General features: G+C 45.7%; 1 protein-coding gene across 2 annotated transcripts in view; it reads right to left on the bottom strand.

Annotated features, from left to right (window-relative positions):
• The window catches only part of LOC142304272 (intercellular adhesion molecule 5-like), a 56,999-nt gene that overhangs the window by 25,222 nt on the left and 15,419 nt on the right, over window positions 1–16,358 (bottom strand). For both annotated transcript variants that reach the window (XM_075346493.1, XM_075346494.1), the window contains exons 2-4: window positions 6,246–6,518; window positions 2,268–2,579; window positions 208–495 (exon numbers count right to left, since the gene is read on the bottom strand). In XM_075346493.1, the coding sequence (XP_075202608.1) occupies window positions 208–495; window positions 2,268–2,579; window positions 6,246–6,518 (873 nt within the window). The remainder of the gene's footprint in view (window positions 1–207; window positions 496–2,267; window positions 2,580–6,245; window positions 6,519–16,358) is intronic.

Below are 16,358 nucleotides of genomic sequence, written 5' to 3'. Positions count from 1 at the left end.
TGACATATCACACATCAAATACCTGGACTGGCTGCTGTAGCTACTTGACATATCACACATCAAATACCTGGACTGGCTGCTGTACCTGCTTGACAAATCACACATCAAATACCTGGACTGGCTGCTGTACCTGCTTGACATATCACACATCAAATACCTGGACTGGGTAGGGGCTCATCTGTGATTTTTCCATACGGCTGGACTTACCATAAATATTTACTTTCGCTGTTGCGTCCTTAGTCAATGTAAATAAGTCAGATTCACATCTGATGGTCTTGGATCCCAAACTTAAGTCAGTGGTGTTCAGCTCAGCCGAGCTCTTTACATTTCCTTCATTGGTCTGAGCTGTGTCGACAACAACTTGGGTCTCTTCAACGAACATCTTCACCTTCACCTCTTCAGGGGGAAATGCATTGGCGATCAGACACTCCGCCGTCGTTACGGTCCCTCTTTCTATCCATTCCTGCACTCTTATATCTGGACTTTCTGGCAATGCTTATATTACAATAAAAAGGATGTATTAATGTACGACAAAGGATTCAGAAATATAATACATGTTGTTGTTATATATATATATATATATATATATATATATATATAGTGAGATATAACATGTAATAAGGATTCTTATAAAACTCTAGGATCTTTAATTTAATTTTAAAAAAATCCAAATTCTCTGTTCCCCTTCACCCCATCCATATGGTAACATGATAAAAATGTATCTTCAGCTGCCACTAGGGGGAGCTCACAGCATAGGGATTTTTTACAGCTCTGTTGACACAATAATACATTCATATGCAATGAACACCCCTAGTGGTGGGTGACAGAATTACATGCTTTGCAATATTTTTTATTTTTTTTCATAAAGGTACCTCACACCTTGTGTCTAATGACTAGACAGGCAAATAATATAAAAAACTCATTAAAGGGACACATTATGGGGCCCAGAGCACTTTAATGCTCCCAGGGTCTGCTGTGTACATGGCTCTTTTTTAAGTTTTTAGGCGCTTAAAGGGACGCTATCATCAGAAAATGATGAATCGTTTAAATCAGGATTTTAGGTAAAAAAAAGAAAAAAAAATTAATTAGTAACCTTGCAAATTGTACTTTGGCCACAAAGGCTATTTAATCTCTTCCTGTGCTTCAAGGAAGAGTTTTCAGCAGTCTCGTCAGAGGTAGGATTACATGGACTGAGCTGATAACACAGGATTAATCTAATCACAATAGGTGATGTCACAGCTCACCTGCCCCCCCTTCCTTCACAATGACCTTTGCACATTAGTAATGTTGCAAATTGTACTTGGCCACCAGGGCTATTTATCCTTCAGGAAGAGTTTTCAACAGTCTCATCAGAGGAAGGATTACTCGGACAGAGCTGATAACACAAAATTAATCTAATCACAATAGGTGATGTCACAGCTCACCTGCCCCCCCTTCCTTCACAATGACCTTTGCACATTAGTAATCTTGCAAATTGTACTTTGGCCACCAGGGCTATTTATCCTTCAGGAAGAGTTTTCAACAGTCTCATTAGAGGCAGGATTACTCGGACAGAGCTGATAACACAGGATTAATCTAATCACAATAGGTGATGTCACAGCTCACCTGCCCCCCCCCCCTTCCTTCACAATGACCTTTGCACATTAGTAACTTTTAGCCACCAGGGCTATTTGTCCTTCAAAAAGAGCTTTCAGCAGCCTCATCAGAGGCGGGATTACTCGGACTGAGCTGATAACTCAGAATTAATCTAATCACAATAGGCAATGTGACAGCTCACCTGCTCCCCCTTCCTTCACAATGACCTTTGCACATTAGTAATCTTGCAAATTGTACTTTGGTCACAAAAGCTATTTATACTTCAAGAAGAGCTTTCAGCAGTCTCATCAGAGGCAGGATTGCTCGGACAGAGCTGCTAACACAGGATTAATCTAATCCTAATAGGTGGTGTCACAGCTCACCTGCTCCCTCTTCATCCACAATGACCTGTGCACACGCTCATTAGACGCTTCAATACAAAAGTTAGGGTCGGAGTTAGACCATTGCTGCTAATGTACGTGTGCATTTCCTGAAACAGCAGGAAGTTAATGGTCCAAATGGCTCCAGTAGTCAGTGTGAAAACTGCAAAGTTTCTATTTTTTTATTTTTAACCAAAAATGTTTAAAAAAATTAGCAAATTTTTTTTCAAAATACATTTAACACAAAATTCTGAGGTCATTTTCTAAGGTTCCCTTGAGGACTATGGAGCATAAGTCACTTATACAACTTACTGTAGGTCTGGACGGTGATCTCCGGGGACCTGACGCTTTTGGTTTCTGCCCCCAGTTGTAGGACGGCCTCACAGGTGAAGTTCTTGTTGTGGTCTTGCCGGCTCGCTGTGTACTTGTAGACGTGACTCTCTGTCTTTTTGCCGACCACATGAGGTCCATTGTAGGATTTGTGGTCAATGACATCTTCTCCCCTGAAGACGTTTATGGTAAGATACTCCAAAGGAGCGACGTCTTGGACCGTACAGTTGATCGTATATTCCTTACCCTCCTCTACCGCAGTCTCCAGGTCTACAGTGACGTTGGACGGCACGGCTGCAATGACATCAATTGTTTTATTAATATATTACTTTGGTGACAAGTGAAGAGAAAAAATACTCAGTGCTCCGATCCCCGCCACTCCTGCTCCATAGCTTCCTACTGGATTCTGCTTCCTCTTCACACAGGAAATAACCTCTTATCAAATGACATGTATGGCGCTAGTGTGACGCCCCTGGACTATCAGGGCGTCACAGGGTACTGCACACTCTTTCTCTTCAGTGCAGTATTCAAATCCCTCTTGGTTCTGGGTCCCTATCATACAGTACTGCCTCCAACAGCAAATCAAATCCTCGATACACCCTGCACCACACCCACCAGGCACACCAGTGGGCGGCTTGAGCGGAGTAGGGTCGCCCACCTAGGGGTCAGGATGGGAGGGTCAGGAGAGTGTCAGTGAAGTGGAGTGAAGTGGAGGAAGCAAGGAGCGGTGGCTCCCGAAAGTAGCTGTCTAGGTTGCAGGAGGTGTCTGGGCCTAGAGGAGTCGGACCCCCGGATATAGGGGATTGAGGTGAGGTGCCTAGGACCTGTCAAGAAGACGGTCAGCAGCCTGGTCCTATCTCCGGTCTGGGATCAAAGGCACGGCGGGGTACATGGACCCTAGGTCGGGGAGAAGCTTCAGGCAACCTGGCAATTAACCTGCGGAAAACGGAGCCTTTATGGACTGTTCCCACTAGCTCCAGAATCGGGGCACTAGCGCAACAAGGGGGATAGGGCCTTCCACATACGCAGCCCACAAGATGCCAAGCGTGAGCCCTGAGAGCAGGCTCCCACACTTAGCCACAGTGGGGAGCGGGGTCCGGCAAGTTCCAGACTACCGGGCCACTTCAGTAAAATCTCAACTTTGTGCCAGGAGGCAGGTCATGGATCACCAGGCAGCACTGCAGGGGACGGGACCCGGACGAGCTCCCCTTGAGAGGCAGCGGCACCCAGAGACTTGGTTTACCTAGTTGTCAGCGTCTGCTTACTGGCTGAGTGAGTACAGGAGTGATCTCCCCGCCACAGCACCCAGTATCATCCTCCAGCCCCGGGTTATACCCCTACCCATGGAGGGTAACGACACCTTGCTGCCCCAATCCATCGCCCCGGGTACTCCCAACAATGGCAGCGGCAGTACTCCCAATCACCGCACACCATGGGTGGCATTACGAACTATCATCTCTCTGTAAATATCCCCTTTCACTTTAGAGTGTGGCCCTTAAGCCCCCGGGTCTGGAGACCCTCGAACCACGAACGGACATTGCCCACAGATCCGAGTGGTTCGATCCGCTGCTGGGACGGCACACTAGGTCCTGCCTCAATCAGAACCCCGAAGTCATGATGCCGTCCTCTAGAGAAAAGGTTTCAAATCCAACCCCCCTCTACTAGCCATAAAGAGAAATTAGCTACAGTAAAGGTCTGTCATTCTGGAGGACCCAGATGTTGTAACGCTCACCGCCGGTGAGGGCGGTGAGCAGGAGAGGACCTACTGGACCACAGGGTGGACCCAGGCTTATCGTTCCATAGGAGGGGCTTAATAAAGCGCCCACCACAAGGCAGTACGCCAGGTGCCACTCCCAGGGCAGCAACCAGGACTGTGGCGGCGGAGTGGTGCAGGGAGACAGCAGAACCGGCGGAGTCAGGTAATGGACAGAACAGGCAGGATGGGCACAGGCAGGACAAACGGGGCAGAACAGGAACACAGTGTGGAAGAGAACAGGCAGAACGGGTACAGTCAGGTGCAGAACCTCTGACACGGGTTATCAGGCTCAGGTCACCAGGCAAGGGATACCAGGCAGCGGACATTGAACCCAGGTGCAGCCTGGACAGGACATCTGGCAGAACTTTGGTCATCACGGTCCAGGTCATCAGGCACGTATCACCATGTATGGGGCATCAGGCACAGGACATTGGACCCAGGTGCAGCAGAGATGGCTGAGGCATAGAGGACGACTGGTGCAGACTGTTACAGGCAAAGGTGCAAGATTCCTGCAGGTACCAGGACAGAGACAGGACAGGCACAGCAGAGCATTCATTACTGGTTGCATGCAGGACTGATGCTGGAGGCTGGGAGACCAGAGTGTCGGGGGCGGGGGCCAGTTTCCCCGTCGCGGGGGCTGCTCGGGGAGATCGCGCTCAGATCCGGTAGGAGGCAGGGTTCCATAGGATGGGTTTTGGCAGGGTGCAGGGTTGCGGTGCAGCGCAGCGTGGTGCCGGATGGCACAGGTGTACTCACTCAGACACAGATGGACAGAGTCTCTGGTAAACCAAACGGCTGGATGGACGGGGCCCGCAGCCGGCTGCAGTGTTCTCCCTGGATGGGTTGATGGTGGCTGTCGTTTCCCTGCACCTGTGTTTTGTATCTTGTCTCCAATGCCTGGGCACCCGTAGTCCGCTCCCCGGCGTATACGTGCCGGAGGAGCCCGTTTTCCCGCAGACGCTGGCCCTTTGGATCTCTGGCCCTTGGCAGTGGCGCTTATCCGTACTGGTTGGGCTGTTGCCTTCAATCGGGACTTGGGTGGGAATGAACCCCTGAGGTCCAGACCGCAATCAGTAAATTTGACTAAAGGTCGGTTTCAAGCCTAGTCTGAGTCTAAGTACCCTGCCTGGTGCTTGGCTCCAATCGGCTACCCGGTTCAGTACCGGCGGCCCACCGCCCAACCCCGGTCCTACGGTTCCGCTGACCGTCACCAACTCCTGCATACGGCCACCACCGTCTGCCTACCTTGCTGGAAGTGCCTGGGCTCCAACCCAGACACCAACAGTTTCACTCCTCACTCTCTACTGACCACAACTGGACTGCCTACTGTGTTTTCCCACCTCCAGCCTGTGAACTCCTCGGTGGGCGGGGTCAACCGCCTGCCTCCGCTCCACCTGGTGTGGACATCAACCCTGGAGGGTGGCAACAAGGATTTAATGTGTGACTGGTGTGACCTGTTCGGGGAAGGGGGGGGTGTATGATGTTGTGTCTGTGACCACCTGGCTAGGCCAGGGCGTCACAAGAGCAGACAGACAGGACCCACACACTGCTAGGCTCTGAATCCTAATATATTGCTCTGGCCCCTCCCATCAGAGGAGGAGCCTAAAACACTTGGTGTCTCCTAGTGATAGGCTGGGGACACCTAGGCTGGAGGTCAGGAAACCCCATACAGCATGCGTAGGGCCTGGGGCCTAAGCATGAGCTAGGGACTGACAAACATATGGGCATTTTGGTGGGGGGAGAGATTAGTTGGGGACTGCACTATACAAGGATAGCAATGAAGGGATACAAAGGACCACGTGACACGTGGCAGGTGAGCCGAGAGCCACACAACACGAGGATGGCCGTGAGGGAGTGCAGAGGACCACACGTAACGGGGGTGTCCATGCAGGTAAGCAGAGGACTGCGCAGCATGAGGATGGCCATGCAGGATAGAGGAGGGATAGAGGAGGGAGCAGGGACATGGTGCTAGGATGCCGCGGAGCGCCAGCGCACTAAGGAAGCTGCCGCTACAGATGTGTAATGCTTCATTTATCCTGCGGTCGTGCTGCAAAGAAACTGAACTCTTCTGTTTCATTACAGGAGATCCTTGTAGCAGGACACTCTTCTGTCTTCAGGGTCCTTATTGTCAGGAGACTTTTCTAGTAAAATGTTAACAAAAAAATACCCCGATTTTTGTTTTTAATACATAAAATACCACTCACCGTACGCCAATACTGTGGTTGGACTTTGTACTGATGGGACTGCTGTTTTGTCTCCAATATAAAGGCAATGTAAAGTTGAGTTCTCCCAGTCATCTACAATAACTTGAGTTGCTATCCAGTTTGGCCCCTTTGTGGTAATATTCTTCTTTAATCTGCTTTCGTATTCGGTTTCTTTAGGATCTGAAGTTGAGCAATTTACCCAAACGAATTCTCCAAATGGCACGAACAGCTGAGAACTATGAGCCTTGATCTCCACAAAGTCCTCAGATCTCACTGCAAAAGAAACCAAAAGGTAGAATGGAAGAACATCTCAGGGTGACACCACTAACGTCACATAACTCTCGCTATAAGAAGTCCCCCAAGGGTAATATTTGTCCCTTGAGTTACATATATATTTTTAATGTACAGTGCGTTCATAGACGCTGAAGGCCTATATACAGAGTGCTCTGCTTCTTCAAGAAATTTAATGTCACAGCATAAACTACCCGCCCTGGATATTCATTTGGGATCTTAGTCCCTGTTGCCTGGTCCGCGATACGTATACCGTATATCACATGAGACGCTGGGGGCATATACATCACATGAGGGGCTGGGGCATATACATCACATGAGGGGCTGAGGCATATACATCACATGAGGGGCTGGGGCATATAGGTACATCAAGTTGGAGATGCTGGGGCCATGTACATCACAGGAGGGGATGGGGCAAATACATTTCATTGGAGATGCTGGAGGCATACACATCAGAGGAGAGGCTGGGGCATTTACATCACAGGAGGGGCTGGGTCATACAAATCAAAGGAGGGGCTGGGACATCTCCTGTAATGTATATATAGCAGTCCAAGTGTCTCCAATGTGATGTGTATATACAGCAGTACCAGCGTCTCCTATGTGATGTATATGCCGCCAGCCCCTCCTGTGATGTATGTACAGCAGTCCCGGTGTCTGTTATGTGATGTATATGATTTACCAATCTTATTATCACAAAGAGTTGACTGTGCTCCAGACTGAGACAATCCTGGAAAAGCAGCTGTGAGAAGCAACATGATCAATGTCACTGAAAATTAATCGCCGTACCAACTGTAACCGGGTAATTTTCACATTGATAATTTGGTGCGGCCCCCAAAGGATGGTAGAAATTTTCAAATGGCCCCCGGCAGTTAAAAGGTTCCCCACCCTGCTAAAGGATATAGAAATGACAATAGGATCTCATAAACTGGAGATCATGTGTCCATAACTTAAAAGGCTTGTAGGGTGAGACACAGATTGTACATAGTGCCAGATAAAAATAAAAAAAAAATTAATATAAACCAATTGGAGTTAAGGGTATAATATATTTAATAATGTTTTTAAATGGGGGGAAGTGTAAAAACAGTGTAGTTAGTGTGGTGTCATAGATTGAAACGTATAGGAAGTCCTTAAAGGGCACCAATCACCAGGATTTTCGTATATAAGCTGAAGCCAGTGCTATACTGGCACTATCAGGCTGATTCTATACATACAGTGCTATACTGGCACTATCAGGCTGATTCTATACATACAGTGCTATACTGGCACTATCAGGCTGATTCTATACATACAGTGCTACACTGGCACGATCAGGCTGATTCTATACAGACAGTGCTATACTGGCACTATCAGGCTGATTCTATACATACAGTGCTATACTGGCATTATCAGGCTGATTCTATACAGACAGTGCTATACTGGCACTATCAGGCTGATTCTATACAGACAGTGCTATACTGGCACTATCAGGCTGATTCTATATATACAGTGCTATACTGGCACTATCAGGGTGATTCTATACATACAGTGCTATACTGGCATTATCAGGCTGATTCTATACAGACAGTGCTATACTGGCACTATCAGGCTGATTCTATACATACAGTGCTATACTGGCATTATCAGGCTGATTCTATACAGACAGTGCTATACTGGCACGATCAGGCTGATTCTATACATACAGCGCTATACTGTCTCTATCAGGCTGATTCTATACATACAGTGCTATACTGGCATTATCAGGCTGATTCTATACAGACAGTGCTATACTGGCACGATCAGGCTGATTCTATACAGACAGTGCTATACTGGCACTATCAGGCTGATTCTATACATACAGTGCTATACTGGCATTATCAGGCTGATTCTATACAGACAGTGCTATACTGGCACTATCAGGCTGATTCTATATATACAGTGCTATACTGGCACTATCAGGCTGATTCTATATATACAGTGCTATACTGGCACTATCAGGGTGATTCTATACATACAGTGCTACACTGGCTCTATCAGGCTGATTCTATACATACAATGCTATACTGGCACTATCAGGCTGATTCTATACATACAGTGCTACACTGGCTCTATCAGGCTGATTCTATACATACAATGCTATACTGGCACTATCAGGCTGATTCTATACTGCAGTGGTCAGTTCAAATGTTTAGGTTTTGAATTCCAAGAAAGTAAAGTTTATAAAATCGGCAGCTTCTTGAGTGACAGCAGCTGAGGATCAGATAATATCTGGGGGGGGTGTTCATAGTTATCCCCTCCCTCTGTTAGAATTAGCATAAGTATTAGACAATCGATTTACTTTTACTGTGCTGAGGTCATACCCATGTCACCAGCAGGGGCGGGGCCTCAGGCAACAAAGCTGGTACCATGTCACATGGGTATGACCTCACACAGGTCCTGCAAATAAAAGTATTGGACATGTCTAGTCAGATTGTGGCCAAAAGTATGCAAATCATGTACATGCGGTCACATGACTGTCTGCTCCAGGAGAATCCTGACAAGCACGCACCAGGCACACTGTGAAGATTCACAGAGAGTGACTGCAGATTTTCATGCCAAACTTGAACAACCCTTATAATAGTGCCTACATTAGACCTATATGCTAAATGTATGTGTTTTACAACAGAGTTTGTGGCCCTGTTTTCCTTATCAGCAGTCTCCGGTCTCGTCCGTGACTGCTGTCAATCATTGCCACTGTGTGGGCGGATGGGATGGAGGGAGCACGCCCACAGGAGCTTAACTGACATCTTGGTGTGTACGGGAATAACAGGGAGGAAGAAACAAAGGAAAAAAAATTGTCCTCCCTATTTTTCCGCTACACTCCTATGGAGGTGCTCCCCGCGCCCCTAACCCCAATGATTGACAGCAGTGTAATCAACACCATTCAAATGGGGCAACATTTTTTATTTTTTATGATTGATTCTTTATATTGATTTGGTGCAACATTATGAATTAACCCAAATTGGAAAAATAATTCCTAGCTCCACATGCGTGCATTTAAGTAAGAAAGTCCTGAAAACCACAGTGTTTGCTCATAACACCACAAGGAAGCGCAATACCTTTTGATAGCATTTTTTTTATTTTACTTAAATGCGAGTATTTTGGGCTAAAAATCAGTTTTATAATTGATCTTTCATTAAAATCTGTGCACTATTTATCTTATATAGCCTCTGTGTTACACTGTGTATGGCTGGCTACAGAACGAGTTAACTGAGGATCCATCAGTGAGCTCACTATGACAATCTGAAGCTTGTAACTCTTCTTTTTTTCTGTATTTTTATGAGCTGCTATCAGGTGATTTATCACCACAGACCACATCAAAGTTGAACGTGCTGTAATCGTGTAACAGTGCAAAATGTTTAATAACACCTTATTGCAAAAAATGAGTTTATATACCCCATATAATGGCATTTTATGTAAAAAAAAAAAAAAAAAGTAAAATAAATAAATATCACACTTTGGCTCATATCTTGGAGGTGAAGGTGAGAGCTATCCGCAAAGTCACAAATTGCGTAAAAAATTGTGTTTTAAGGCAAATAGATGTAATAAAGAAATAAAGACTGCATCTGAAGTGAAGACCCCATAGTATGATAAGCGGACCACCACTGAGGACAACGTCACAGGAAATAAATGAACGTTAACAGATGTTCAGTCTTAATATAATGAAGAACTTGTGGGTTTTAGGAATAAAGTGACACTTGGAGCGAAGTCTGAGAATGATCATATCTGTGATACTGAGGATTATATAGAGGACTAACAGATGTTACATGACGCTCTGGACTGTTTGTAGTGTAACCAAGGAGGCACCAAGACGTTGTATACACTTCAGTAGGAGATTTAAAGGGAATGACCTATTTTATATTCATTCTTCCTATTCTTTCAGAAAGAGTTTTCAGCAGTCTCATTATCAGCAGAGGCAGGATATAGCTTACAGGTAACACCTTTATCATATCATTGGTGTAACCTGGAACCCAAAGGATTTCGGGACCCAAAGGAACATTATGATAAGCTGTTGGACTGTAAAAACCACGCATATATTGTTTGTGCACAGGGGCCCTCTACTTGTATCGGCTGCTGACCACTGTACACAACTGATAACACAGGATCCACCTACCACAAAAGGAGATGTCACTGCTCCCCCTCCCTTCATGATGACCATTGCAACTGATAACACAGGATCCACCTATCACAATAGGAGATGTCATTGCTCCCTCTTCATGATGACCATTGCACACGCTGATTAGATGCCTCAATACAAAACAAATGGTCTATTGCTGCTAATGTACATGTGCATTTCCTGAATCAGGAAATTAGACTCTAAAAAAGCCTAATTGGTCAGTGTGAAATATAGTTCTGGTTTATTTTTAATATGGATCATGATTAGTGAGGAGCAGGCACTACCATACTCGTAACGAGCAGTCGGACGCTCGGATGGGTGCGACTTGTGTACTGAAGAATAATGGAAGTCAATGGGGAGCTGGAGCATCTTTCCGGAGGTGCTTCATCAAGGTAGCCCCTGTCTTGTAGCATACCCAAAAAATTATGGTTAGCGCCTAAGGATTTAAGGTTCCTATGATTGGAAAATTAGCCATGAGCACATACAATGTAGAAGCCGTGAGATACAGGACAGACCGGGGCCGAGCAGCTGGCTTCACTAGTGTGTAGTCGTGAACTCCCATCACATGCTTATCATACCAAACATACTCCACATGCCCTCTCCCATGGAGCGCAGCATCCCAAACCTCATTTCCAATAATAGGACCTAAGGAGCACAATTACAATTGCTCTGAATTAACCCCTTACTGCCACAACCAATTTTGACCAAACTACTTTTGGAAAATAAAATTAAAAGGACGGCGCCCCTCCCGATCCATTAGCATTTTATTGTGCACCGTACAGTGCCGAACAAGAAAATACACAATGAAATCGACGTAATCAGCGCTCCGTCCTGAATAAAGTCCGACTCCCAGAGAGTCGTGTACTCCGCTATACGTCCATAGGTGCAATAGTCTTTAGTCCGCAGTTGGCTCCTCACAGTCATCAATATGGTATAACCTTTAAAAGGGTAGTCCAATATTTTCCACTATTTACTACACGATTTAAGGAGTACTATGGGGCTAATTCATCAAGACTAGCGCACTACGCCAGTTTTGCTGGAGTAAAAGGTGCTGTCCCAGGTGACAGATAGTCCTGTGGTGTCTGGCTATAGAAGGTCACAGCATTTGGCTGCACAAACTGCTCCCTGACCTTCTACTATTTCTGCTTGGTTTTCATCCCTTTCCCTTTAGGACTGTGTGGAGCTCCTCAGCCTGTCAGCTGCTGTTCATCAGTACTTCCCTTGTCTTTATATACCTTCACTTCCTATTCCTAGGTACTCGTGATATTTCATATATCTTTATTAAGTCTTCAATGCAAGCAGGTGGCTTGCATACATCTGGGGAATCTTGGTGGTTGCTGCAGCTTCTCTCCCTGAGTCATCTGGAGTTAAGTTGTTTATTGTTTTCCTTTGTTTGTTATCCCTGTGTGTCCTTTAGTGACTAGTGCAGTTGACTAAAGGTGGTGTCACACATAGCGACAACGATGTCGCTGCTACGTCACCATTTTCTGTGACGTTGCAGCGACGTACCGTCGCTGTCGCTGTGTGTGACATCCAGCAACGAGCTGGCCCCTGCTGTGAGGTCGTTGCTGAATGTCCTGCTTCATTTTTTCGTCGTCGCTCTCCCGCTGTGACGCACAGATCGCTGTGTGTGACAGCGAGAGAGCGACGAAATGAAGCGAGCAGGGAGCAGGAGCCGGCGTCTGGCAGCTGCGGAAAGCTGTAACCAAGGTAAACATCGGGTAACCAAGGGAAGACCTTTCCCTGGTTACCCGATATTTACCTTCGTTACCAGCGTCCGCCGCTCTTGCTGCTAGTGCCGGCTCCTGCTCTCTGCACATGTAGCTGCAGTACACATCGTGTAATTAACCCGATGTGTACTGTAGCTAGGAGAGCAGGGAGCCAGCGCTAAGCAGTGTGCACGGCTCCCTGCTCTCTGCACATGTAGCGACGTTATGATCGCTGCTGCGTCGCTGTGTTTGACAGCTAAGCAGCGATCATAACAGCGACTTACAAGGTCGCTGTTACGTCACAGAAAATGGTGACGTAACAGCGACGTTGCTGTCGTTTAGTGTGACCCCAGCTTAAGTGCTCATCCCATCCATTGCTACCAGATCAGGGTTAACCTAGGGTCAGGTATCCTGCTCGGCGCATTGGTGCACAAAGTATCTAGGGCAGTGAGGGAACCCAGGGCCCAGTCATAGGCTTGGTGAGAAGTCACCCCCTCCCCTTCCCTGGACACAGGGTTTCCCTTCCCTTATGCCGTTATCTTGGTATCTTCCCACACTTAGCGTGACGGGTGCTAAATTAATTTATAGATGCCTTTGTTTACTTTTTCAGCCAGGGATCAGAGTAGCAATTCTGTCATACAAAATGCTAGAACATTTGATTAATTTGATACATGTACATGACTACGTCCCGTCACGGCTTCTCCTCCTTGCCGATTTTGATAGAACTGATTCAAACTTCACCAAAAAATTGGAACAACTCCCCATTGCACAAAAGTTGAAAGTTTTCAAAGCTCTCACTCCTTTTTTGATGATTTGGCCCTATGTGTCACCATGGTAACAGACTACAAAGCTGCGTGTAGTCAGATCCTGCAGTCATATTTTGCTCCACCCATTCCTTTTAGCCTCTCTTTTTGATCATGTACAATTAGTAGATGGTGGTGGTGGTGGGGGGTGTAAGTAACACGAGACGGCAGGACTATAGATAGGTTTTGTTTGTTGTCCGTACTATGGAGACTTGTGCAGTTTCTGGCCATAAAGCTGTGTCCATGATGATTCATGGATCTTATTCTAGAGTGTGAAGAACTATGGAAAAATCCAATATAATTGTCAGCAGGGACAACGTTGGATGATGGCGATACATCAACGAGGTGCCCCCTGATGGGATTGTTATAGGGGTTGTTTCACCAAGTGAGTCCTTTTCAATGAGGTGTCCTTTTAATACCAATGGACATCAAAGAGAGGATGTCTAGGACCACCATGTAAGGCATCATGCACACAGCCATATTACAGGGCCCATAGTAATGCATGGGGCCTAAGAGTACCCAATTATTTGATTTCACCCAGAGGTCTCCCCTGGTAGGGTTTTGTGGGAAGCTGAGGTAAAAAAAAATCATGGCTAGACTATATTATGGTGGCTTTACTTCTAAGGGGTCTTCCTCCGACCTACGGCCCCACAGATGTGCCCCATACTGTCCCCTGCACACAACTCTGGCAGATCTGAGGTAATCACCAGTAAGTACCGTGACAATCTGGCCCTTCCTTTGCTCATTGTTTGAGAAGTCATGGCCCAGAGGAAGGTGAGGAGATTAGCTGGAAGAGGAAGCCGCTTGGCTCGGATTACACAGTGCTTGGCTGAGTTAATATTATGGTTTATGTAAGGTTCTTTTTATTATTATTTTCTTTATCTTTGCTCTTTTTTATTACATGTTCTCAAAAAAGACCTTTGGGGGCATTAATATTTTTGCAAATAACCTGCCGTCTATCTAGTAGGCATAAGAGTAACAGCCTTCCAACATACACATTGCGCTACTGTGTACCCCATATTAAAAATGGCAGACGGACCTTTAATAGGGCCCCCATAGAAATTAGATAAAAATTATGGCCGCAAACATTATCATGAACTACATAGCCCAAAACTGGATTTTTTTGGCTGCTACCTACCGCCTGAAGACCAACCAATATTTTGTAGAATTATGAACGTTTGTTAGTCTATCACTGGTCAAAATGAACTAATTTTTTGGCTTCACTGACCCAGTCATTATGGCAGAAATCGTCTGAGCTCAAAGTCCAATCACTAGGTGTCACACTAGATATTCAGTAATCTCCAGAATGGAGGGGAGGCAAGAGGGAAACCCTGTGTCTATACCTGGATACCTGGCCCTGGCTGACCCTGAATTTGATCCTATGTAATAAAGGGGCAGAATGAGCACTAGTCAACCCCATTAAGTCCTAAAGAACACACAGGGAAAATACAAACAACTTATCTCCAAAATGACTTATATAGAGGAACAGCAACATGCAACGTTTGTCCAGATGATTACAAGCTGACTGTTTGTACTCAAGATCGTATAGAAACTAACTATCTCCAGCAACATATCAAGGGAAAATGCAGGCAGATATATAAAAACACAGAGGGTGAGGAATAATGATTAGCATCTGAAAGGAAAAGATCTCAGCAGAGTCCTAAAGGGGAAAGACACCCTCCCTCTGCTTTCTTCCGTGCACCTTGATGGAAAGGTCATATGGTGAATGGTAGGCTGAACTTTTTTGTCTAAAGGGGAAAGAGTAGAGCCTACAAGAGAAGACAGACAACACCCCATTCCCACCATAGAGAAAACAATTGAATATCCAGGAGCAGTTTGTATAGCCAAATGCAGCGACCTTCTGCAGCCAGACACCACAGGGTAGGTAAAAGCACAATCTGGCCTCGTTCTCAAGATAGGCTCTGATCCAAAAGGTGAGACTGCATTTCTCAAGTATTTGTGGCATAGCCCATCTGAAATGGGGATAGCCATTAGGTCATGTCTGACTTAAAAATGCCTGATATGCCTATAAGTACATGAGGCTCTGACGAAATATTTCTCCAGACTCACAGATCACTAGGATGAGGTAACACGTTTCGAGAGAGCAGAAACTGCCTGCAGTGAAATAAGTTCTTGCAAAGCAACTAAAAATAAGGCATGTGGTCTTTAATGGTTGTTTCGTATGGCTTTACTATATATTGTGTGGTTTCCTGTAATTTGCTCATACACAAGCATTTCTAGTGCAGAGCTGTATCTTCTCTAACTTTAAAGATTACCTGTCACCAGATTTAAAGTGGCAATTTTTTGCTCTTATTTTAAGCCCTCTGCTCCCCTGAGTAGTCATATTTTTGTATTTTAATAATCCGACATACAGTTCCAGAGATATAGGACTTTTTATTCAGTGTTACATTTTATGGCCTTTCCAAAGGGGTGTGGCTCACAGGGTAATTATGCAGGGCAGCCGGAAGACACACCCCAGAGGATCTGTGAGTCATGCCCCTTTGATAAAGATACATTTTGGAGAGGTGGCTCTGCATGGGTGTAACCTTCAATAATGAAGTATTTACGAGGTACAGGAATGTCTTTAAAGATGTTGGCCACTACTTTAACATTTATGTCTAATTAGCTGGGGTCAAACACCCGGCATTCCCACTGATCAACTGTGTGCGGTGCTGACAGCCGGAAATGCTAGTTTCTGAGCCGCCCCGTCAACTGATAGCGGCCGCCGCCGAGTGCATTCAAATCAATAGGAGGCAGATGTATAGTACTCGGCAGCGGCTGCTATCAGTTTCGGGGCAAACTAGGAACTGAGCATTTACGCCAACTGCTGCTGCTGACGGCACCGAGAAAAGCTGCCGACTTTCGAACCCCGGTCAATCAGACATTGATGAACTATCCTAAGTGGTCAATCATTTGCTTGTCATGCTAAACATGCACACATACAGGTGATTAGCTGCAGCGGTCAGATGAATAATGCTCTAAATGTTGTCACTCTTTTTGGCAGACATTGCTAGAGTGCAAGGGGTTGGATCAGTAAATAGCAATTATTTGATTTTTTTTTTAACTATTCCTACACGTTGTACTGAAGTCCAGGAAAACCCCTTTAACATTTGAAAGGGGGATCTGAAAAAATTAATGCTAATTTTTTTTTAATGTGTACACAGGTACAGAACCTTAT

This window comes from Anomaloglossus baeobatrachus, chromosome 4 (assembly GCF_048569485.1).
Source record: "Anomaloglossus baeobatrachus isolate aAnoBae1 chromosome 4, aAnoBae1.hap1, whole genome shotgun sequence".
In the NCBI taxonomy this organism is placed as follows: Eukaryota; Metazoa; Chordata; class Amphibia; order Anura; family Aromobatidae; genus Anomaloglossus; species Anomaloglossus baeobatrachus.
Note: the sequence above shows the minus strand (reverse complement) of the source record. Positions and strands in the feature narration are given on the sequence as shown.